Raw genomic sequence first — 25,145 nt, 5'->3', positions numbered from 1 at the left:
GAAGATACTACTTCAATAGCAGATCGTAATAATGTCTGCAGATGTGCACATCAATTGTTACAACAATGTAAGGTATCCACGGCAGATGCTCTGAACAAATCAATTGGGCAACCACTGGCATATCTTTATACAAATTCATTTTTGACCCTAGTAGTTCTCTTTTACAGAACCACGACCCATGGTGCCTCCCATAAAGTGTGTTCCAACAAAATGCTGATACAATCTATACTGACATTAGATATCTGGTGCCTTCTGGTTCATCTTTAGTTTACCTCCATAAATCGGTAAGCTGTAGATGGCAAAATTGATGGGCATCATCACGCATTGCTTGCAGCTAGCCCGTTTGTAACGGCATGTGACTGTAAAGAGCTCTGATCTCTGTAAAGTGGTATTCCACCGCCGAGTTCTTTCAGCCTCTTTACCATATCATGCAACCCCTCAAAAGTGAGCTTGGTCTGTGCATTGAATTCCTCCCTCACTTGCGGATGCACTCTAAAACAGCTTCCCAGCAACTTGTGGAGATGGGATCGAATCATTCTCCATGGCACTGGGTATTGCTCGCACAGTTTCAAATACTCAATGGCAAGATCAGCCGGGTCTAAACCACCATCTCCGTCTTCATTGCCATCTTCTTTCCACTCCTTTGTACGGAAACCAGCAAATAATGCTGGATTTTCCAAAAGAGGTTCAGCTGAAAGCACGCCATCAGCACCAGTGTGTTGCAGACAGCTCTTCACATCCTCCATATGACGAATGTTTCCATTTGCAAGTACAGGTATCCTCAGGGCATCTTTCACAGCTTTGATGGCATCCCAGTCAGCTCGAAATTTCTTCCCATCTTTTTCATCTCTTGTACGCCCATGCACTGCCACAAGAGAAGCACCGGCTTCTTCAAGCATCTTTGCATACGCAAGTGTGTCCTCCAGTCGCGGAAATATGCGGATCTTGCAAGAGACTGGAACACAAAGGTTCTCTGACAGATTTTGCACAAGCGATTTAACGAGTGGAAGGTTGTCCATGAGAAATGCCCCATAGTATCCCCGTTTAGCAATGCGCTGTGGACATCTGCAGAGTTTTCAGAGAGGCATTACTGCCATTTAGAAAAGAATCCAGTTTGAATCATATATTTGAAATAATGATCATATATGGGGAACATCCACGATGTACTGAATATTAAAAATGATGAAGATATTAAATTTGCAGACATAATGCCACCACAGACACATTTGCAAAATGTGCAGTACCCGAGGAAACCTCAGATAAGGCAGCTTTAGTGCTTTGAAACATTTGCCTAAAAATAAAACAAAATAGTTCGGTTGCTTAAAGTTTAAATTCTATCACTGCAAGGTCCAGTGCTAGCATCATGCTGAAAGCACAGGGATACTTCAGCGACAGTGATCAGAGGCAGATTATCTATCGTAATGTACCTTTTTGTTTATGCAACAAATATATATGAGCCACTACAGAAGTCCGCAGATAAGTGACTAAAGAGAACAGTATTTTTCAGTATAACATCATAAAGAATTGGCACATTACCCAAAATTCAAATCAACATAGTCGCAGTGTGCTTCCACCAGCTTTGCAGCTTGTAACAAAATATCAGGATCGTTCGCACAAAACTGAACAAAAAGTGGGCGGTCCTCCTGCATAAGATTTGATCAATGTCACATTCCGCGCAAGATTTCCTTTTATTGTATAGTAGTAGACTACAGACAGTAACTGCACAATACAGCTAATTACTGGAAATAACTGCCTACCCATTTTATAGTCCTATACTACTAGGACAACGTAATACCGAATCTTCTGGATGATGTAACAGAAATTCACCAATTGTTACTCTTAAATCCTATTCTAACAGTGAAGAATTACCAGAAATTCTATGAAACAGTGGTCTACAGGTGAATCAAATTGCTCAAATTCGGCTATCCTAGAGTTTAAACGTAATGATACGACGACCTAGAGGCTCGTAAGTGTGAGTTTACCTTGCAGGTAGTGAACTCCATGTCCCTGTGCTTCTCGTTCTCGGAGAAGATGCGGGAGTGGAGCATGGGCGTGTAGGCGGCGTCGGCGCCGTAGCGGCGGCACAGCATGCGGAAGGGCAGCTCCGAGTTGTCCACCATGGGCGCCACCACCAGCCTCGGGGACCCCAGCCGCCTCCAGTGCGCCCACGCGCGCTCCACCCTCTCCTCCGCGGACGCCGGCGGAGGAGGCAGGGGCGTGGGCACGGGCGGCGCGATCTCCTCGGGGGCAGCGGCGGCAGCGGGGCTGGAGCATATGTCCTCGTCGGGGTCGGAGGCCGTGGTCAGGTGGGCGGCGGCGGCGGCGTCGGCCGGAGACATGGCGAGGCTAGGGTTTAGGGAGCGGAAGAGGAGGCGCGAGTTCGGGAGGAAGGGGACGAGTCGGCGTGGTAGCATGCGGCTCGGCTCGGTGCGGTTCGCGGATCGGGGGTTCCGTGTTGTGGGCTCTGATCCAGTCGGTCTGAGGAACGAGCCCCACCTGTCAGTGGATGAAGAAGCTTAGAAAAAATTGCCCTAGCTCAGCCCATCCGGCCCATACTAAGAGTAGCCCATCCACATTTGTCGCTTTTTCGATGAGCCGATCCACCTTACATGGCCCACATGAACCTAGCTGAGATTTGTTGAGAGGCCGACGATGAGGACAAGTGCCTCAATTTTTCTTTTTGAGAGATGCCTACCAAAAATGTTGAGAATTGAGAAACAAGGTATTCTCAAGAAATAATTTGTTGAGAGGCAAGGAAGCGAAAGAGAACGAGACCGACGATGTGGACAAGTGCGACGATTGACTTTTGACTCATGCAAGCGAAGCTGATGTATGGTACGATGAGCCATTAGCCATGAGAGGATGATGATCGTATAGTGGTCATGAGCAAAACCCGTCTGAGGAAGAACAACCTAGCTTAGTTGCATACATGGACCACAACATGAACACCCTTGAAGTTTCCCAAAAATAAGGCCAATTCTTTTTGCCTTAAACTCATCAAGAAATCGGTTTAAGATTATTTACGTTAGGGATGTTGTTTGAGTTGTTTGATGACAAGTCTATGATGCTCATCTATTACTCCTATAAAAAAAAAAGAGGATGGAAAACCAAACAATCAGATCCATACATCAATAAAATCTAATGGCCCTTAATCCTTCGATGTTTGATACAACAAACACGCCAATCAACCCACTAATCCTCCATCGCTATAATCACGAAAATAAACCGCTCTGCAGAACGCGCACGCCCGCACGACCTTTCCCACTCTCCTCCTCCCAACCAGTACTCCCTCCCAACGTCCCCTGCCCGTCGGACGTCGGTCCACGGCCACCCCGCCGGCCCCGCGCGCTGCGTCCCCTGCCCGTCGGCAGCCGGTCCGCCGCCGCCCTGGCCGGCCCCGCGCCGTCCCCCGCCGCCCAGCTTGGCCTCCGTCGCCGCAACCGCCAGACTTCTTCTGCTTCCCCGCGGATAAACGTGGGCATGAGCAGAGCAGGCCCCCGCTGGTCTTCTTCTGCTGCCCCAAGAACGCGGGAGCGCCCCCTGCCGCCGCTGCCCACTGCCCGCGGTCAGCCTCTGCTGCCACACGGAAGGACGTCAGCGCGGTGCGGCGGCGCTGCCCTCCTCTGCTGCCCAACGCTGCCCAACAGACGGCCACGACCTTATCTGACTATGGAGAAACCAGTAAGTTTCCATTCGATTGATTGAAGTGTAGATTGATATAAAACTATACTGAATAGTGAGGTACCCAGCATATGGTCCATTTTATGTTCCATACACAAGAGAATTTGATCGTTTTAGCGCATCATTATCTACATACACCACAATGGAGGATGTTACAAAGTCTACCCTGTACTTATGATTCAGTTTGTGTTCCATACACAAGAGGATTTGATGCTTGTGCTTATTTACTTTCTTTGGTCGTTTTACTGCATCATGATCTGCATACGTCGCAGTGGAGGATGTTAGAAAGTCTACACTGTACTTTTTCCAACGACCAAATGTGAACTGATTCTCATTCTATCATTCTTTTATATACATGATCCTTCCACACAACTAACATTGCCGCAGTTAAACAACGTTATTCTGGAAGGGTTAGACTCTGATTATATCATTAAAAGGTGAATTATCATGATCCAAATCAATGCCAAGCTCAGCACTAGACAGGGTTACAGTCTGATTATTGACTATTTAATCTCTTCATATGATAATTGTATTGTGTAACTCGAATTACCTTTTCAGTGCTCCCACAAATCCATTCTACCACGACTCACTCCTCAATTGGCATCAAAATTACTACACAATAGCTCCTAAACTTTCTGTACATGATTTCAATCATCCACTAATATACGAAATTCAGGCAAACTCAATACTAATATTTTATATCTTCTTTTTTGGCCTCTTCCCTATCAACTCATACTTTATTTCTACATGTTCAGAATGTTCCCATTCATCAGCAATTGTTGCACCTAAGGTCCTTTCAGTCACATTTTCAGGTTTACTTCATCGCTTGAGAGTTTGTACTTTGTGGTCGGTGGTGGAAAGGTGGAGCAAGAGGTCTCTCTCAAGCTGTGGGAGAACGAGTCTGCAGAGACGACGTTGAATTTTATCAAGGCGGCTTCATTTTGTTTTGAACTATCCAAGAGAGACAAGGTTGCTTCATTTGCAAGCTCAAAACTCTTTATGATTGTATTCTGCTTCTCTACCCAGTTCACTGAAAATATCAACCAATGCAATTGGTTGTTGGTGTTTGATCCCATTAGTAGTATGATCAAATTTGTTTCAAGACATGCAGTCCCCAAATGCTCCACTCCCCACAATCTGACGAATGGGAGAGGGAAGCTGAGGCTATGATCGCGCCGTTGTAGACAAACAGTTTAACACTGAGGTAATGTGATAAAAATAATCGTTTTTTCTCTCTCGTACGTTTCGGTTTATGTATGTCTGCTATGTACAATTCATGTACTCCCTCTGTCCCAAAATAAGTGACTCAACTTTATACTAGCTTTACTATAAAGTTAGTACGAAATTCAGTCATTTATTTTGGGACGGAGGGAGTACTATTCTGTCCTTGCACTGCTTTCTTCTACCCCCTCCGTAAACTAATGTAAAAGCATTTGGATCACTAATATAGTAATCTAAACGCTCTTATATTAGTATACAGACGGAGTAATATTTTTGTTGTATATTACTATGTTCAGTTGGTGTGAAATCCCCCAATTTTTGGTTAATCTAGGAAGTAAAAATAAGTTCAGTTTGTAGACTGTTTAAACCACTTTTAACTGAACTTCTACAAGCATCAAATCTAGGATATTTCAAGTCTCTTCACAAAAAACATATTACATAGCAATAATTTCATCTGATTGTTGTACCAATCCGATTATGAGGTGTATTCGTGGTGCCTTGAAGTGTAAAAATTGCAGTACTTTTCCTTCCTCTTTTTTTGTATTATTTTAGCTCAAGATTACACTTGCTGACTGGACACTAAATAACATTCTTCTGTTTTTTGTTGCAACGAGAGAATAATAATGAGATGCGCTGCCACATGGAGAACTTGGACCAATTGATAAGACACCAAATCTTGGGCACTAAATTATGTGTATGTAGTTGATCTGCATCTGAAATCTCTTTATAATAGTCGCGTATATTATAGTTAATTTCACCGATATCTGTGTATCTTTTATTTGGTTATTTGGCCTGAACCTACAGTTCAAGGTTAGTAATTATTTGGTCCGAGCCTACTATTCCTTTCCATGTCTTGTATAATTCTCTTTTTTGACATGAAGAGTTCCTGGAGGTTGGATGGCAATTTGAAAATTCCAGTGTATGCTTCAAGATGTGTGCATATAATTTTGGAGTCTATTCATGTTGGTTCAGCATGTTTCTACTACACTCCACATCTCACAGTATTTAGAGCAGAGGGCCTTCGATAGTGAATACTGCATAAAATGGTGTTGTTCCGTGGGATGCAGAATTTGTTGTTTCATTCATCCCCTATCCTTGGTGTTGTTTTACATAGCTTATACTCATTTGCTTTGTTTCAGTGGCAGGTTATACTGCATAGGAAAACTTGACTAAGCTGTTCTGAAATTCCGGTTCCATTGGGTGATTTCTGTTTTCTTAATAAATTGGTGGGAGTGTGAGATAACTATTAAGCCAATTAGTTGCTGTGTACATTTAACAAGCGGTTAGTTGGAAGGTGATAATTATTTTTGTGTACACATAGTTTAGTCAGGGCATGCCCATGAACTGTTGCTTGCATATTGTATCATGTGAACGTAAGTGAATAAATCTTCCTTGGCTGAAATGTCATACCCGGTTTTGTGAAGTTTATATAAGCTTGCATTTTTTTTGTTGCTTTGACCATTTTCTTCTTTTCCTTTGATAGCTAAGATGCACATGTAAAATTACATAATTGGATCCTTCGGAGCCTGGTAGATTCTGTACCAATTGTCGACTTAGCACTTACCATGTGCTGCATAATTGTTTCAGATTAGCATCCTTGTACAGCAGCAAATCAACTAGGAGCCTCTCCTGAGAAGCAAAGATGTAGATTGTCCACCTCGAAGGTTATAGTTGCTAAAGAAGCTACAAGAGATTTAGAATATTTTATCTCACAACTTTCACTTCATCAGCCCAATAATGAAAGCAGAAGTATGCATTAAATATACAAAGGTCTCCACAAGGTTTGCATAAGACGGTAATGTCCCATCTTTAAATCCTCCGACATTGTGCTAGAAACTAATTTTATTACTGACTGGACATATATGCCATGCATGTTTAGTACCTTGACTCTTTATATAGACAAAGCTCTGAGGGATGAAGCGTTTGGGAGCCCGGATGAAGAATGCTTCTGAGGCGGAGAAAGAGAAGTGATGAGAATACTTCCAAACCGCTCTGAATTTTTATTTTGGCAAACTCGGACTCCTTGTTTGATAAAATACATCTGAAGAGCATTTTTGCGCACTGTTCAAATAAACTCTTCATTTTTGTGCCTCTGTCAAACAATGCATTTCAAATAATTAGGTTATTGTCCTGGGGATATTTCGACAAATGTTGTACTTATCATCCTAGATACTCCCTATTCATTACCTATATCACATTCCCATTTTATTTCTTTGGGGAATAGCACATATTGTATTTCCATTTTTAGTTTCTTTAGTTGTTTGAATTAAAAAAGGTGTAGACAAACAAAAGCTATAGAAAAGGATACAAATTAAATAGAGGTGGAATTTGAAAAATGGATTGAATTGGCAGGACGTGCGTTGCACGTGCACGCTTACTAGTGAAATATAAATGTGCCATGCTAAACTGATATTGTTCCAACTTTTTTGCTGTTTTTGAACTCTATGTTGTGCTAACCTTCTTCCTATAATTTCCTACCCAAAAAACCCACAAAATTAGAGAAAGGCGATTAGCCAATGGAAACTAATTAGTCAAAACCTTGTTGAAAAAGGTAAATCCACTACAATGACACAAGGAAACTCAATTCAACTAATGCATGACTTCCATGAAGCTTGGACACTTTCGGTAACATTGTTTGCGCCGTACTGAATATTACGGTACTTAGTTCTTTTTTTCAAATACGGTACTCAGTCTTTTTGACAAAATAACGGCAAGGAGCTATAAAGATGGCTTGGGTAAACCTAACCATGAGAGTACATATTTAGGACACCAGAAACAAACAAGCTGGGGCATGGATATAGGAAGAAAAGAAAGACGTCCATCCACGGATATTCAGTTCGATGGCTGGGCTCATCTGCACCCATGAACAGTAAATACAAGAAAATACTAAAAATTCTAAACAAAATTTAGGTGGAAGATGTTCCAATGCGTGATGTCCGTGCCATATTTCAGCTTGTTCAGACATCCGATGAGCTCGTGGCAAAAAGACAAAATTGGTCAAAATAGTGCGTGAACAGTAAACTTTCTTACAACCCAAAATTTATCTTTTTTACTAAAAGCTACTGAAATGTCCAAACTTCATGAAATTTGGCACGGATTTCACGCACATGAGTATCTAGCATCACAAAAAAATTAGAAGTTTTTTAATTACCGTTTTAAATGAATTTTTTGTTCACCTCGGGTGCAGATGGACGAGACTTGCCTGCTCCCCCGTCGTGTGCCCATCCGTGCTCCCGTCTACGTGGCTTAATTTGATTGAAACAAAATAAGATCCGGCCTCACCCCCTTAAAATCAGGGAGGAGATGATTATATTAGAAAGAAAAAAGGAAAAAGACAGCCGTAGGATTAAGTGGGAGCACGGATGAAAGCACGGGAAGGGAGCAGGCAAGCCGGATCCGGTGCAGATGCACCTGAGAGCGGAAACACCGCGTCCATGGAAAATTATTACTCAAATCTTGATTTGATCTCTCGGACTCCAATACTAGACATCCTAGACCCTCTCAAATTAAACAGATTTGTTTCTTGGCTTCTGTCAACGGTATCAATGATGAAGTGGTGACAATTTCATACATGTGACAACCATAGTCAAAATAAAAATAAAAATTAAGGGAAATGAAACAAATTTGAATAAGCTATTAAGAAAAAAATTTAAAAATATGGAAATATGAGTAAATTATGTGAGATAATAAACCATAATCATTATATAATAATTATTAAGCATGTGAGAATTACCAAATTGAAAACTCAAACTTTCTTTTGTATAGATCAATGATATTATGGAAAACAAGAAATTTCAAGGCAACTCACTAATTATTAAACTTTCATAAAGATTAATCACATTTTCCTTTTTTATTGGTACTAATAGTTACAAGATTTTTTGGAATTTTGAAAAAAAATTAAAATCTTTTCAGGTGACCCTTTTTGTGGATGGGCAGGTTATGGCTATGGAGCTCATTTCATTCTTAAAAAAATGATGCATTGTTCTTTTCAGATTCAGATGGAACAACAGCAGCCAAGATAGGTTAGAAAAATACACCACTATGCAATCGGTAGGGTCTTGTTCCTCCTTATCTCAGGATGGGTTCGATGGGACGCATAATCTGATTGTTTAGGGCGCACCACCAAACTGCATTAGACAGAGCCCCCATGATCCTATCTGTGAACCAGATTGACATGTCACTCCTGTCGGATCGCACATGAGCTGAGTTCCAGTGACAACATGTATATAATGAATATTCTTGTATTCCAAGCGTTTTGAAATGAACCAAATGGTCCATGCACGCATGATACTACATCACGATTTTGAGTAGAATAAGCAGACGAGCTGTCCAAGTTGCCATCTTGATCTTGATTCGGGTTTATGAGATCTTGAACAAACCGACAGCTACCACTCATACTCCCTCCATCCTAAAATAAGTGTCCCAATTTTATACTAACTTTAATATAAAGTTATATTAAAATTAAAACACTTATTTTGAAACGGATGGAGTACATAATTATTCCCTGGTCATTATGAATCTTTCGGTTAGGTTTATATAGAATGTTCTAAAACGAAAATGTTGAATAGAGTTCGGCCTCCATGGAGACCGAATTTGAAATGATGAAAGTTCATGTTTTTGTGTTACTTTTTTTTGAAAAAAATACACATATACTTGAAGACATAATGTATAAGTGTGTAAAATTTCAGGACATAATACGTTTAAATGAGTGCTAAAAAAACAAATATGTGACTTTTTAGGGTTTTCAACAACTTTCTTCCCCATGGTCAAAGTTTTCTCACAAAAAATAATAGTATGATAGTAGTATGCTTGATTAGGAAGTCCAAGACGGGCACTTCATTTTCATGCGAGTTTGTTGAGTCTCGTACACACGAAAGAAAAACCTACCATACTTCTACTATTGTGTGCGCTGGAGTTAGAATCTACACTAGAACAACTCTAGCAGATCTCGCATATCGTCTCGTTCCGCAAAATAACCACCGTTTTACGAGACTGGGACAAAGTCTCGTAAAAATATTTACATGGACTGTAAAAATTGGCCCGCTTTCTCAATATATCCAGGTTTCCCCCTACCTTTTGCCGTGCCCTCTATCCCTCGCGTGACTTGGTGGGAGGGAAATTTCAGCTCTCACCCACCGTTCCACCGCCGCCCCCGCCGCAAATCTCCGGCTATTTTTGGTTCCCTCTGGCCACCACGTGCCATGGAGTGCTTCAGCCGCCCACGTCCACGTCTTCTCCACCGAGTTTGGAGCTTAGGGGTGGCCAATCTTGCCGCGGGCGGGCGGCAGCTGCCAGCGCCATGGATCCGTCCTGGAGCTTCGTGGGTGGGCTCATTGCGGGCGGATCTGGCTACTCGTGCAATGCTTGAGCCACGTAGTCGTCCACCGTGCCAAATTCACACGTAGGGGGCGGCGGCGGATTTGCATTCGGCCGGTGGTGGGGATGTTACAGGCGACCGCTTTGCTTCCCGCTGATTTGCTACCGGCCAAAGGGAATATATAGAGCTTCCCTCACAATTTGTGACAAAGTCGCGGATTAATTTTTCTAGATGGATTATTGGAGTTCGCCGTTGGAGTCAGATGATTCCAGCATAGAGGAGATGCTTTTGATGACGATGTTGATCACCTCATCTTGATACATCTTGTCCAACAATTTGAAGCTGACAAGAATAAAAACACCGAGGATCGACGGTTGTCGTCTTTGCATTCCACGCAACCGAGCTATCGGCCACAATATGCTCATGAAGTACTATTTTGCCGAGGTATCGAGCTATCCGGTTCACCTCTTTCATAGACGTTATCGAATGCGCTCCTTTTGTTCGCATTGTTGAAGCTTGTGAGCAAAGTTGTCATTTCTTCACTCGCCGGAGGAATGCCGCCGGTTTGCTTGGATTTAGTGCGTACCAAAAAATATCAGAGGCAATGAGAGTGACAGTATATGGCATTCTGACTGACTACACTGGTGAGTATCTTCACATTGGAGAAAATAATGCGCTCAAATGTGTGCGGGTGCTTGTCAAGACATTGATCTTGGTTTTTGGTCCCGAGTACCACCAAGCTCCCAATGAGGACACAGATAAATTGATGGCGATGAACAAATCAAGAGGATGGTTGGACATGCTTCGAAGTGTGGATTGCATACATTGGAGGTGGAAGAATTGCCCTAAAGTTGGGCCGAGCAGTACACCGTCTATAAACATAAACCCATTACTGTGCTCGAAGCCACAACTTTACATGACTTGTGGATTTGGCATTGCTTCATTGGGTTGTCGAGGTCTCTCAACGATAGCAATGTATTGCATATATCACATCTTTTTGCGCAGCTATCTAGTGGAAAATCTTCGGCTTGCAACTACACCGTCAATGGACATGATTATACTGAAGGAAATATGCCTTAGAGGCAATAATAAAGTTGTTATTTTCTATTTCCTTATTGATAATAAAGGTTTATTATTCATGCTAGAATTGTATTGATCGGAAACCTTAATACATGTGTGAATACATAAACAAACACCTTGTCCCTAGTGAGCCTCTACTAGACTAGATCGTTGATCAAAGATGGTCAAGGTTTTCTAACCATGGACATGAGTTGTCATTTGATAACGGGATCACATCATTAGGAAAATGATGTGATGGACAAGACCCATCCGTTAGCTTAACATAATGATCGTTCAGTTTTGTTGCTATTGCTTTCTTCATGTCAAATACATATTCCTTCGACTATGAGATTATGCAACTCCCGAATACCGGAGGAATACCTTGTGTGCTATCAAACGTCATAACGTAACTGAGTGATTATAAATATGCTCTACAGGTATCTCCGAAGGTGTTTGTTGAGTTGGCACAGATCAAGATTGGGATTTGTCACTCCGAGTATCGGAGAGGTATCTCTGGGCCCTCTCGGTAGTACACATCATAAGCTTGCAAGCAAACGACTAAGGAGTTAGTCACGAGGTGATTTATTACGGAACGAGTAAAGAGACTTGCTGTTAACGAGATTGAACTAGGTATAAAGATACCTCCAATCGAATCTCGGGCAAGTAACATACCGATGGACAAAGGGAATTACGTATGTTGTCATAACGGTTCGACCGATAAAGATCTTCATAGAATATGTAGGAGCCAATATGGGCATCCAGGTTCCGCTATTGGTTATTGACCAGAGAGGTGTCTCGGTCATGTCTACATAGTTCTCAAACACGTAGGGTCCGCATGCTTAACATTCGATGACGACATAGTATTATATGAGTTATGTGATTTGGTGACCGAATGTTACTCAGAGTCCCGGATGAGATCACAGACATGACGAGGAGTCTCGAAATTGTCGAGAGGTAAAGATTGATATATAGGACGATGGTATTCGGATACCGGAAGTGTTTCAGAGGGTGCCGTGTACATATCGAGCCACCGGAAGGGGTTCCGGACACCCCCGGCAAAAGATATGGGCCTTATGGGCCAAGAGGGGAAATGCACTAGCCACACGGGGCTGGTGCGCCCCCCATATGGGCCGGACCAGGAGGAGAAGGAAAGAGGGGAAGGGAAAGGAAAGGAGGGATTGGCCTCCCCCTTCCTTCCCTCCTCCCTCCTCTTTCCTTCCCCCTCGACAAATATGGCAGGGGGGCGCAGCCAAGGGGAGACCCCAAGTAGGATTCAGCTTACTTGGGCGCCTCATAGCAGCCTCCCCTCTCCCTCCACCTATATATATGTGGGGGGCGCCCTAGCACACCCCAGACAACTATTTAGCCGTGTGCAGCGCCCCCCTCCACCGTTTACTCCCCTAATCGTATTTTCGTAGTGCTTAGAAGCCCTGCGAGGGTCACTTCACCATCACCGTCACCACGCCGTCGTGCTGACAGAACTCATCTACTACCTCGACATCTTTCTGGACCAAGAAGGCGAGGGATGTCACCGAGTTGAACGTGTGCAAAACGCGGAGGTGCCGTGCGTTCGGTACTTGATCGGTTGAAGCGCGAAGAAGTTCGACTACATCAACCGCGCTAAGAAGCGCTCCCGCTTATGGTCTACGAGGGTATGTAGACACACTCTCCCCCTCGTTGCTATGCATCTCCATGGATAGATCATTGCGTGTGCGCATAATTTTTTTTGTTTTCCATGCAACGATTCCCAACATATACCATAGGGTATTATCTTGTTGGCGGTATCTATCGTTCATAGGCAACATTTGTGAAGACCATCAGTACGTGATACGTCTCCGTCGTATCTACTTTTCCAAACACTTTTGCCCTTGTTTTGGACTCTAACTTGCATGATTTGAATGGAACTAACCCGGACTGACGCTGTTTTCAGCGGAATTGCCATGGTGTTATTTACGTGCAGGAACAAAAGTTCTCGGAATGACCTGAAACTCCACGGTGATTATTTTTGGAAATAATAAAAAATACTAGCAAAGAATCAAGGCCAGGGGCCCATACCCTAGCCACGAGGGTGGGGGCGCGCCTGCCCCTCCTAGGCGCGCCCCCTACCTCGTGGGCCCCCTGGAGCTCCACCGACGTCCATCTTGACTCCATATATTCGTGTTCGGGGAGAAAAAATAGAGGAGAAGGATTCATTGCGTTTTACGATATGGAGCCGGAGAAGGATTCATCGCATTTTATGATACGGAGCCGCCACCAAGCCCTAAACTCTCTCAGGAGGGCTGATCTGGAGTCTGTTCGGGGCTCCGGAGAGGGGAATCCGTCGCCATCATCATCATCAACCATCCTCCATCACCCATTTCATGATGCTCACCGCCGTGTGTGAGTAATTCCATCGTAGGCTTGCTGGACGGTGATGGGTTGGATGAGATTTATCATGTAATCGAGTTAGTTTTGTTAGGGTTTGATCCCTAGTATCCACTATGTTCTGAGATTGATGTTGCTATGACTTTGCTATGCTTAATGCTTGTCACTAGGGCCCGAGTGCCATGATTTCAGATCTGAACCTATTATGTTTTCATCAATATATGAGTGCTCTTGATCCTATCTTGCAAGTCTATAGTTGATACGTCTCCAACGTATCTATAATTTTTGATTGCTCCATGCTATATTATCTACTGTTTTGGGCAATATTGGGCTTTATTTTCCACTTTTTATATTATTTTTGGGACTAACCTATTAACCGGAGGCCCAACCCAGATTTGCTGTTTTATGCCTATTTCAGTGTTTCGAAGAAAAGGAATATCAAACAGAGTCGAAACGGAACGAAATCAACTGGAGAAGTTATTTTTGGAAGGAAACCTACCGGATAGACTTGGACCCTACGTCAGAAGATGAAGGAGGAGCTCATGAGGGTAGGGGGCGCGCCCACCCCCCTGGGGCGCGCCCCCTGCCTCGTGGCCACCCCTTCGGTCCACCGACGTACTCCTTTCACCCATATATACCCACATATCCTAAAACTTCCAGAACGCATAATAGATCGAGAGTTCTGCCTCCAAAAGCCTCCGTAGCCACGGAAAACCAATCTAGACCCGTTCCGGCACCCTGCCGGAGGGGGCAATCCTTCTCCGGCGGCCATCTTCATCATCCCGGTGCTCTCCATGATGAGGATGGAGTAGTTCTCCCTCGGGGCTGAGGGTATGTACCAGTAGCTATGTGTTTGATCTCTCTCTCTCTCTCTCTCGTGTTCTTGATTTGGCACGATCTTGATGTATCGCGAGCTTTGCTATTATAGTTGGATCTTATGTTTCTCCTCCCCCCTCTTCTCTCTTGTAATGAATCGAGTGTCCCCTTTGAAGTAATCTTATCAGATTGAGTCTTTAAAGATTTGAGAACACTTGATGTATGTCTTGCCGTGGATATCTATGGTGACAATGGGATATCACGTGATTCACTTGATGTATGTTTTGGTGATCAACTTGCGGGTTCTACCCATGAACCTATGCATAGGGGTTGGCACACGTTCTCGTTGTGATTCTTCGGTAGAAACTTTGTGGCACTCTTTGAGGTTCTATGTGTTGGTTGAATAGATGAATCTGAGATTGTGTGATGCATATCGTATAATCATGCCCACGGATACTTGAGGTGACATTGGAGTATCTAGGTGACATTAGGGTTTTGATTGATTTGTGTCTTAAGGTGTTATTCTAATATGAACTCTTGGGCTGTTTGTGACACTTATAGGAATATCCCAACGGATTGATTGGAAAGAATAACTTTGAGGTGGTTTCGTACCCTACCATAATCTCTTTGTTCGTTCTCCGCTATTAGTGACTTTGGAGTGACTCTTTGTTGCATGTTGAGGGATAGTTATGTGATCCAAATATGTTAGTATTGTTGAGGGAACTTACACTAGCGAAAGTATGAACCCTAGGCCTTGTTTCCTAGCATTGCAATACCGTTTACGCTCACTTTTATCATTCGTTACCTTGCTGTTTTTATAATTTCAGATTACAAATACCTTTATCTACCATCCATATTGCACTTGTATCACCATCTCTTCGCCGAACTAGTTTACCTATACAATTTACCATTGTATTGGGTGTGTTGGGGACACAAGAGTCTCTTTGTTATTTGGTTGCAGGGTTGCTTGAGAGAGACCATCTTCATCCTACGCCTCCCACGGATTGATAAACCTTAGGTCATCCACTTGAGGGAAATTTGCTACTGTCCTACAAACCTCTGCACTTGGAGGCCCAACAACATCTACAAGAGGAAGGTTGTGTAGTAGACATCAAGCTCTTTTCTGGCGCCGTTGCCGGGGAGGTGAGCGCTTGAAGGTATATCTTTAGATCTTGCAATCGAGTCTTTTAGTTTCTTGTTTTATCACTAGTTTAGTTTATAAAAGAAAATTACAAAAATATGGAATTGAGTTTGTCTCATACGCTTCACCTTTTTAATATCTTTCGTGAGTATGATGGAAAGGATAATTGTGCCCAAGTGCTAGAAGAAGAAATCTATAGTATGTTTGGCACTAAATATTTGAATGATGAGCATGATTGCAATGTTGTTAGTATGAATTCCTTGAATATCCATGATGCTAATGATATGCAAAGCCACAAGCTTGGGGAAGCTATGTTTGATGAAGATGATATTTTTTGTCCCCCAAGTTTTGATGAGCAAATTTATTATGATGAAAGCATGCCTCCTATTTATGATGATTATGTTGATGAAAGTGGTTTCGGAGAGGTCATGACTTTATTTAGTAATGATTCCACTATTCCGGAAGAGGTTCCAATTGATTATGAGAACAAAGTTGCTATCTATGATGATTATTGTGATGACTTGTATGCTATAAAGAATAATGATATCCATGAAACTTGTCATCATGATTTTAGTTTTCAATTGGATTATGCCTCACATGATAGTTATTTTGTTGAGTTTGCTCCCACTACTATTCAAGAGAAGAAATTTGCTTATGTGGAGAGTAATAAAATTTCTATGCTTGTAGATCATGAAAAGAATGCTTTAGGTGTTGGTTATATTGTTGAATTCATTCATGATGCTACTGAAAATTATTATGAGGGAGGAACTTATGCTTGTAGGAATTGCAATAATATCAAGTTTCCTCTCTATGTGTTGAAAATCTTGAAGTTATGCTTGTTTTGCTTTCCTATGCTAGTTGATTATTGTTCCCACAAGTTGTTTGCTCACAAAATCCCTATGCATAGGAAGTATGTTAGACTTAAATGTGCTAGTCATATTCTTCATGATGCTCTCTTTATGTTTCAATTCTTATCTTTTATGTGAGCATCGTTGAAATCATCATGCCTAGCTAGGGGCGTTAAACGATAGCGCTTGTTGAGAGGCAACCCAACTTTATTTTTGTTCCTTGCTTTTTGTTCCTGTTTATTAATAAATAATTCATCTAGCCTCTGTTTAGATGTGGTTTTATGTGTTTAATTAGTGTTTGTGCCAAGTAGAACCTTTGGGAAGACTTTGGGAAAGTCTTGTTGATCATGCTGTAAAAAACAGAAACTTTAGCGCTCACGAGAATTGCTGCCATTTTTATCCGGAGAGTGCTATTTAGTTAATTATTTTTTAATATGATTAATAGATAAATTCCTCAGGTCCAGAAATTTATTTGAGAATTTTATGAGTTTGAGAAGTATACGTTTGATGCATATTACTACAGACTGTTCTGTTTTTGACAGATTCTGTTTTTCATGTGTTGTTTACTTATTTTGATGAATCTATGGCTAGTAAAATAGTTTATAAACCATAGAGAAGTTGGAATACAGTAGGTTTAAAACCAATACAAATAAAGAATGAGTTCATTACAGTACCTTGAAGTGGTGATTTACTTTCTTATACTAACGGAGCTTACGAGTTTTCTGTTAAGTTTTGTGTTGTGAAGTTTTCAAGTTTTGGGTAAGGATTCGATGGACTATGGAATAAAGAGTGGAAAGAGCCTAATATTGGGGATGCCCAAGGCACCCCAAGGTAATATTCAAGGACAACCAAAACCCTAAGCTTGGGGATGCCCCGGAAGGCATCCCCTCTTTCGTCTTCGTTCATCGGTAACTTTACTTGGAGGTATATTTTTATTCGCCACATGATATGTGTTTTGCTTGGAGCATCAATTTATTTTGTTAGGATTTGCTTGATGTTATTTAGAACAATTTTTTGCATCTTTTATTTCAATAAAAGTGGGATTGATAGCCTTTACTATGCCTATTTTAGAAGTCCACATGTTGCTGTTTGAAAACAGAAAGTTTACCGCTGTTGCAATAATTCCCTAGAAAAGTCAGAATGTGATAAAATGTTGAAAACTTTTGAATATTAAGCTCTGATAAATTTACTACAGTGGGAATTTTCTTTCATAATTTTTGGAGCTAGGGAAGTATGGATGTTGCAGCATTCTTTACAGACTATCCTGTTTAGGCAGATTGCTGTTATGTTTGCATTGTTTGCATATGTTTGCTTCTTTAATGATTCTATTTGAGGATAGGACTATTAAATATGCGGAGGAATTTAGTATGCAATGTTGAATAATAATTTTAGTGATTTGCTACAGTAGAGTATGATAAGGTTTTTGCAATGGTTTATACTAACTTATCTCACGAGTCCTTGTTGAGTTTTGTGTGGATGAAGCTTTTGAGATTTAGGGAGACCGTGATATGAGAGGAATTAAGGAGACACAAAAGCTCAAGCTTGGGGATGCCCAAGGCATCCCAAGATAATATTTCAAGAAGTCTCAAGCATCTAAGCTTGGGGATGCCCCGGTTGGCATCCCACCTTTCTTCTTCAACAACTATCAGTTAGTTTCGGTTGATCCTAAGTTTTTGCTTCTTCACATGATGTTTGCCATTCTTAGAATGTCATTTTATTTTGCTTTGCTTGCTGTTTGAATAGAATACCAAGATATGAAATTATTAAATGTTAGAGAGTCTTCACATAGTTGCATAATTATTCGACTACACATTGATCTTCACTTATATCTTTCGGAGTAGTTTGTCATTTGCTCTAGTGCTTCACTTATATCTTTTAGAGCATGGTCGTAGTTTTATTTTGAAGAAATAGATGAACTCTCATGCTTCACTTAGATTATTTCGAGAGTCTTAAATAGCATGGTAATTTGCTTAAAATCCTAATATGCTAGGTATACAAGATTAATAATAAAATTCTCTTATGAGTGTGTTGAATACTATGAGAAGTTTGATATTTGATAATTGTTTTGAGATATGGATATGGTGATATTAGAGTCATGCTAGTTGAGTAGTTGTGAATTTGAGATATACTTGTGTTGAAGTTTGTGATTCCCGTAGCATGCACGTATGGTGAACCGTTATGTGATGAAGTCGGAGCATGATTTATTTATTGATTGCCTTCCTTATGAGTGGCGGTCGGGGACGAGCGATGGTCTTTTCCTACCAATCTATCCCCCTAGGAGCATGCGCGTAGTACTTTGTTTCGATAACTAATAGATTTTTGCAATAAGTATGTGAGTTCTTTATGACTAATGTTGAGTCCATGGATTATACGCACTCTCACCCTTCTATCATTGCTAGCCTCTCTAGTACCGCGCAACTTTCGCCGGTACCATACACCCACCATATACCTTCCTCAAAACAGCCACCATACCTACCTATTATGGCATTTCCATAGCCATTCCGAGATATATTGCCATGCAACTTTCCACCGTTCCATTTATTATGACACGCTTCATCATTGTCATATTGCTTAGCATGATCATGTAGTTGACATCGTATTTGTGGCAAAGCCACCATTGATAATTCTTTCATACATGTCACTCATGAGTCATTGCACATCCCGGTACACCGCCGGAGGCATTCATATAGAGTCATATCTTGTTCTAAGTATCGAGTTGTAATTCTTGAGTTGTAAGTAAATAAAAGTATGATGATCATCATTATTAGAGCATTGTCCCAGTGAGGAAATAATGATGGAGACTATGATTCCCCCACAAGTCGGGATGAGACTCCGGACGAAAAATAAATAAATAAAAGAGGCCAAAGAAGTCCAAATAAAAAAAAGGAAAAGAGGCCATAAAAAAAGGATAAGGCCCCAAAAAAATGAGAGAGAAAGAGAGAAGGGACAATGCTACTATCCTCTTACCACACTTGTGCTTAAAAGTAGCACCATGATCTTCATGAGAGAGAGTCTCCTATGTTGTCACTTTCATATACTAGTGAGAATCTTTCATTATAGAACTTGGCTTGTATATTCCAATGATGGGCTTCCTCAAAATGCCCTAGGTCTTCGTGAGCAAGCAAGTTGGATGCACACCCACTAGTTTCTTTTGTTGAGCTTTCATATACTTATAGCTCTAGTGCATCCGTTGCATGGCAATCCCTACTCACTCACATTGATATCTATTGATGGGCATCTCCATAGCCCATTGGTACGCCTAGTTGATGTGAGACTATCTTCTCCTTTTTTGTCTTCTCCACAACCACCATTCTATTCCACCTATAGTGCTATATCCATGGCTCACGCTCATGTATTTCGTGAATATTGAAAAAGTTTGAGAACATCAAAAGTATGAAACAATTGCTTGGCTTGTCATCGGGGTTGTGCATGATTTAAATATTTTGTGTGGTGAAGATAGAGCATAGCCAGCCTATATGATTTTGTAGGGATAGCTTTCTTTGGCCATGATATTTTGAGAAGACATAATTGCTTTATTAGTATGCTTGAAGTATTATTATTTTTATGTCAATATGAACTTTTGTCTTGAATCTTTCGGATCTGAATATTCATATCACAAGTAAGAAGAATTACATTGAAATTATGCCAACTAGCATTCCACATCAAAAATTATCCTTTTATCATTTACCTACTCGAGGACGAGCAGGAATTAAGCTTGGGGATGCTTGATACGTCTCCAACGTATCTATAATTTTTGATTGCTCCATGCTATATTATCTACTGTTTTGGGCAATATTGGGCTTTATTTTCCACTTTTATATTATTTTTGGGACTAACCTATTAACCGGAGGCCCAGCCCAGATTTGCTGTTTTATGCCTATTTCAGTGTTTCGAAGAAAAGGAATATCAAATGGAGTCGAAACGGAACGAAATCAACTGGAGAAGTTATTTTTGGAAGGAAACCTACCGGATAGACTTGGACCCTACGTCAGAAGATGAAGGAGGAGCTCACGAGGGTAGGGGGCGCGCCCCCTTGCCTCGTGGCCACCCCTTCGGTCCACCGACGTACTCCTTTCACCCATATATACCCACGTATCCTAAAACTTCCAGAACGCATAATAGATCGGGAGTTCCGCCGCCAGAAGCCTCCGTAGCCACCGAAAACCAATCTAGACCCGTTCCGGCACCCTGTCGGAGGGGGCAATCCTCCTCCGGCGGCCATCTTCATCATCCCGGTGCTCTCCATGACGAGGAGGGAGTAGTTCTCCCTCGGGGCTGAGGATATGTACCAGTAGCTATGTGTTTGATCTCTCTCTCTCTCTCTCTCGTGTTCTTGATTTGGCACGATCTTGATGTATCGCGAGCTTTGCTATTATAGTTGGATCTTATGTTTCTCCTCCCCCTCTTCTCTCTTGTAATGAATCGAGTTTCCCCTTTGAAGTAATCTTATCGGATTGAGTCTTTAAAGATTTGAGAACACTTGATGTATGTCTTGCCGTGGATATCTGTGGTGACAATGAGATATCACGTGATTCACTTGATGTATGTTTTGGTGATCAACTTGCGGGTTCCGCCCATGAACCTATGCATAGGGGTTGGCACACGTTCTCGTCGTGATTCTCCGGTAGAAACTTTGGGGCACTCTTTGAGGTTCTATGTGTTGGTTGAATAGATGAATTTGAGATTGTGTGATGCATATCGTATAATCATGCCCACGGATACTTGAGGTGACATTGGAGTATCTAGGTGACATTAGAGTTTTGATTGATTTGTGTCTTAAGGTGTTATTCTAGTATGAACTCTTGGGCTGTTTGTGACACTTATAGGAATAGCCCAACGGATTGATTGAAAGAATAACTTTGAGGTGGTTTCGTACCCTACCATAATCTCTTTGTTCGTTCTCCGCTATTAGTGACTTTGGAGTGACTCTTTGTTGCATGTTGAGGGATAGTTATGTGATCCAAATATGTTAGTATTGTTGAGGGAACTTACACTAGCGAAAGTATGAACCCTAGGCCTTGTTTCCTAGCATTGCAATACCGTTTACGCTCACTTTTATCATTCGTTACCTTGCTATTTTTATAATTTCAGATTACAAATGTAACGTCCCAAATTGAAATTTACAAATATTAGTTAAGCATCTATGCATTTTGTTTGATTTGAGTGGCATTTGGAATTTCAGAGGCATTTGAGTTTTATTTGATTTTGAATTTGATTTTGAATTTGATTTTGGCAATTGAAGTTTATTTCAAAAATACCTGACAAATACTTGAGCAAAAGTATGAGAGGAGTAAACATGACACTCCAAAGAAAAATGTCGGAAGAAAATATTGCCAAAAGAGTTTGAATTCAAATTTGATTTTATTTGGAATCTACAAAAAATGTTTTTATTTTGTTTCTGTTTTGCCTCTGCAAAAATGTTCACGTTGTAGGATTTATTTTTCTGATTTTATTGATATATATATGTCCTATATAAAAATATTATAGTTTTCTCTTATATTAGTTTTCTCTCTCTGTCGTAATAAAAAAAATAGGAAAAGAACCAGGCGCGAGCCAGGCCAACCGGCCCAGCCGACGCCCGAGCCAGCAAGCCCAGCAGCGCCGAGCCGCATCCCACCAGCCGGCCACCCGACACAGCCCAGCGCGCCACACGCGCCGACCCCGTTCCGATCGGCCGCCCGATCGCTCTCCCTCTCTCTCGATCTCCCTCTCTCACACTGACCGCAGGACCCGCCCTCATCCCCAACCCCTCGCTCATGAAACCAAACCAGAGCACGTCCAAAGCGCGCCGCGGTTCCGATCTTCCTGGGATCGTGATCCCGAGTCGACCTCCTCCCCAAGAAAGTTGCCCTATATAAACCCCTCGGCCTCCTCTTCCGAACCCCCCAAAACCCTACCTCAACTCCCACCGTAGCTCTCGCCCTCGCCAAACGCATCTCGCCGCCGCCGCCTCGGTTCGCCGCCGCTACCGACCCCGGTGAGGATTCCCCTTACCTCTAAGCACCTTCACCCGAACCCCCTCTTCGTTACGCACCTCTTTGACATCCTCTCATCGCCCAGGAACGACCGAAGTCGCCGCCCCGAGCATCACCACCCGCCGCCGGAGTTGCAGAGCACCAGGAGCCCCGCCGAGCTCGTCCCACTCACCTCCGTCGTCCCCAAGCTCCACTGACTCCATCCCCGACCTCCCCTCGAGCTGCCGCACCCACCCGATGACTCCGCCGCCGCCCCGGACCACCGGAGCACCCCCACCACCATCGCCCGAGCCGCCATCGTCCATCGTCGCCGTTGTAAGCCACCGGACCTCCCTCCACCGTTCGATCTGCAATCACGGCTTAGATTAGACTAGCGAAGGGTTAGATTATTTTCAATAGATCGGTTTAGTTTACGGTTTATTTCCGGTTTAGTTCGGTTTAGTGTAGACCGCCCCGATCGGTTGTTTTATTATTAACCGTACGCGTGTTAGCCTATTCAACGCATGAGTGCTGTTTAGTTTTAGAACGCCCACTGTTTCGGCCCATTAGCGCGTTAGTTTTTGTTTAGTTTCTGTTTTTAAAACAGAATAGTTCCAGTCTTGAAAAATCTATATCTTTTAAGTTATTTAATATTTTTAGTTGATTCTTTTTGCTCTAGTTTGAAAATTTCCTATAGTTGCTGTGGAAAATTTGATTTGGCCATGTTTAGGTTTTTTAAAAATTGTTTTATATTAGTTTTAGTCAGATTAGTTTTTCTGCTATAAATTGAGTTAGGATTATTTTATTTTAGTGATTCTTTTTGTCACTGCTTTGTTTTGACCTCGCCTAGCAGTAGGAATTTATTTGGGCATTTATAGTCTTTATTACAAATAGTCTTTATGTGAAAACAAGCTTTTCTAGTTTATTTTAGCTTGCTGTTGTTTTCTGTTGTTCTAGTTATTTTTAAATTTTATTTTTCCTATGTTATAATTTATTTTAGATTAGTTTATGTAGTTACAGAGGGTGAACATTTATTTACAGCAAAATAAAATGTTTTATTTTATTTTCTTAGTAGTTTTGTTTTAGGTATAACAGGAGTTCTATAATAGATATTGGTTTGATTCTTTTTGCACCTAGTTTGTATGCTGTTTTCCATTATGATAGTTAGTAAAACCATTGTTTTGGATTTGTAAAGAAAAGTGTTAGGTTAAAACTATTTCTTTGTTGTTGCTTGATGTGATGGAAACCTTGATTTTGTTTTCCTCGAGTTTTCTTTGATTTTGGTTTGAGTGCTTGTGTGTTTTCCTTCAGTTTGCTGATATGTCATTAGTGAAATACTTATTTGTGCTATTGTTTGACTCGATAGAATTTCTGGAGTGCGAAGCTTGCTATCTCGAGTCACTAGCGTTTGAAGACCGTCTGCCAGGCAAGTCATTTGATCATGTTTTACAATACCTATTATTTTGTTGCATTAGAATTATTCCTCCCCACCATGCAGTAGGAGAATTTTAAGTTATGATCTTGAGTAGTATCATGAGGTAGGATGAACCCAATTCCCTTTGTTACCATTACCCGGGACGATGTAGTTTATTTAGCTATGCTCGTAGACGGGGTTGGTTGAGTGATTCATAAGGGAGATGTGAGAGTCAAGATGATGACAACCCCATGACTTCAAGCTCAAGATGGACTTCAAATTCACTACTGGGTGGAGGACGGTTGACGGGCACCCTAGAGGAACCAGCGGATGGCCGGGATGCATGGAGAAGCGCCATGACATATTGCGGAAAGCTTCACCCAGCCACGAAGAGACAGATGGATACCCCTTGACCGGAAGCTTACCTGTGCAGCCGCAAGCCATTATGGGCTTTGGCTGGGTTGACCTTAGGCGTGACTCTGGACGGACGGTGCCAGCAGATGTAGAAGAACGGTAGGACATGGATGGGTACCGGCAGTTCTCAGAGAAACTCTATGGAAGACCCTGTTTCGTTCATCCCGTCTTCAAACACCAGGCAGTGCGAGGACATAAAGGAGGGAACGATTCTTGCGGGTAAAGTGCACAAGACTCTGCAGAGTAACAACCTAATCGATTAGCCATGTCCCCGGTTACGGACAGATGAGCCTCTGGAAATTGGAGTATTTCGGAAATCTCAACACCGAACTTAATAAATTAATTTAGGGGTTATTTAATAATTGGGAATGAGACATTGGTTGGTGGAACCATCTCAATAACAACCAACATTTTGTAGTAATTGCAAGAAAGTCCTTTTGTCATAGGGAAAAATTGGCTTTTTCGCAAAAACATAAAACTTAGAGCCCCACAGCCAAATTGCATATAGTGTTAGCATTATTATTGTTGTTCTCTCTATGACTTGCGAGCATATTCAAAATGCTGACCTACACGGCTGCAATGTCTTATGTTGCAGAGGAGTTTTCCGACCAGGAGTGAGGCTATGATCCATGCTTGGCGATTGCCCTATGGAGTCGGATGGACTCGCTACTCGTCTACGCTTCCGCAACTTATTTAGTTTATTTCTCATGAGTTGGCCTTCGACCGAATTTATTCTATTGTAATAAAGACTCGATACGAGAATCGTGTAATAAATTCAGGTGTGATTGAACTTTGAATCTTTTCATCAATGTACTGTGTGTGCGAGCATGATCTTGGGATGGTACAGCTACACAGAGACTTGACTGATTTTGGGTCGGGTCGTTATAGAGATGGTATTCAGAGCACACGCTGACTG

General features: G+C 41.9%; 1 protein-coding gene and 1 long non-coding RNA gene across 5 annotated transcripts; one reads left to right on the top strand and one right to left on the bottom strand.

The window, feature by feature from the left end:
• Positions 1 to 99: 99 nt before the first annotated feature.
• Positions 100 to 2,441, bottom strand: LOC125524410 (FMN-linked oxidoreductases superfamily protein). The gene is made up of 3 exons (XM_048689463.2): positions 1,983 to 2,441; positions 1,537 to 1,643; positions 100 to 1,065 (listed from the first exon to the last, which is right to left on the bottom strand). The coding sequence occupies exons 1-3, from the start codon at positions 2,412 to 2,414 to the stop codon at positions 318 to 320; spliced, it is 1,287 nt and encodes a 428-aa protein (XP_048545420.1). The 5' UTR covers positions 2,415 to 2,441; the 3' UTR covers positions 100 to 317.
• Positions 2,442 to 3,256: 815 nt separating this feature from the next.
• Positions 3,257 to 7,128, top strand: LOC125524411 (uncharacterized). Of its 4 annotated transcripts, XR_015611758.1 has the most exons (4): positions 3,257 to 3,681; positions 4,482 to 4,650; positions 4,793 to 4,885; positions 6,490 to 7,128. It is a non-coding gene; the product is annotated as an uncharacterized LOC125524411 (long non-coding RNA). The 4 variants fall into 4 exon arrangements; XR_015611757.1 differs by having other exon boundaries at positions 4,482 to 4,885; XR_007290740.2 differs by lacking the exons at positions 3,257 to 3,681; positions 4,482 to 4,650; positions 4,793 to 4,885 and adding an exon at positions 4,894 to 5,596 and having other exon boundaries at positions 6,490 to 6,697; positions 6,782 to 7,128.
• Positions 7,129 to 25,145: the final 18,017 nt, after the last annotated feature.

Source organism: Triticum urartu, chromosome 7A (genome assembly GCF_056163025.1).
Source record: "Triticum urartu cultivar PI428250 chromosome 7A, HENAU_Tu73, whole genome shotgun sequence".
NCBI lineage: Eukaryota > Viridiplantae > Streptophyta > Magnoliopsida > Poales > Poaceae > Triticum > Triticum urartu.
The sequence above is the reverse complement of the archived record's forward strand: the minus strand, read 5'-3'. Positions and strand labels throughout refer to the sequence as shown.

What these genes read in the sequence shown, in the direction of transcription:
- LOC125524410 (XM_048689463.2), bottom strand. Translation starts at nt 2,414, where the DNA reads ATGCTACCACGCCGACTCGTCCCCTTCCTCCCGAACTCGCGCCTCCTC. An exon ending in TGGAGTTCACTACCTGCAAG is followed by an intron (nt 1,644 to 1,982) that starts GTAAACTCACAC and finishes AATCTTATGCAG; the next exon opens with GAGGACCGCCCACTTTTTGT. An exon ending in TATGTTGATTTGAATTTTGG is followed by an intron (nt 1,066 to 1,536) that starts GTAATGTGCCAA and finishes AAAACTCTGCAG; the next exon opens with ATGTCCACAGCGCATTGCTA.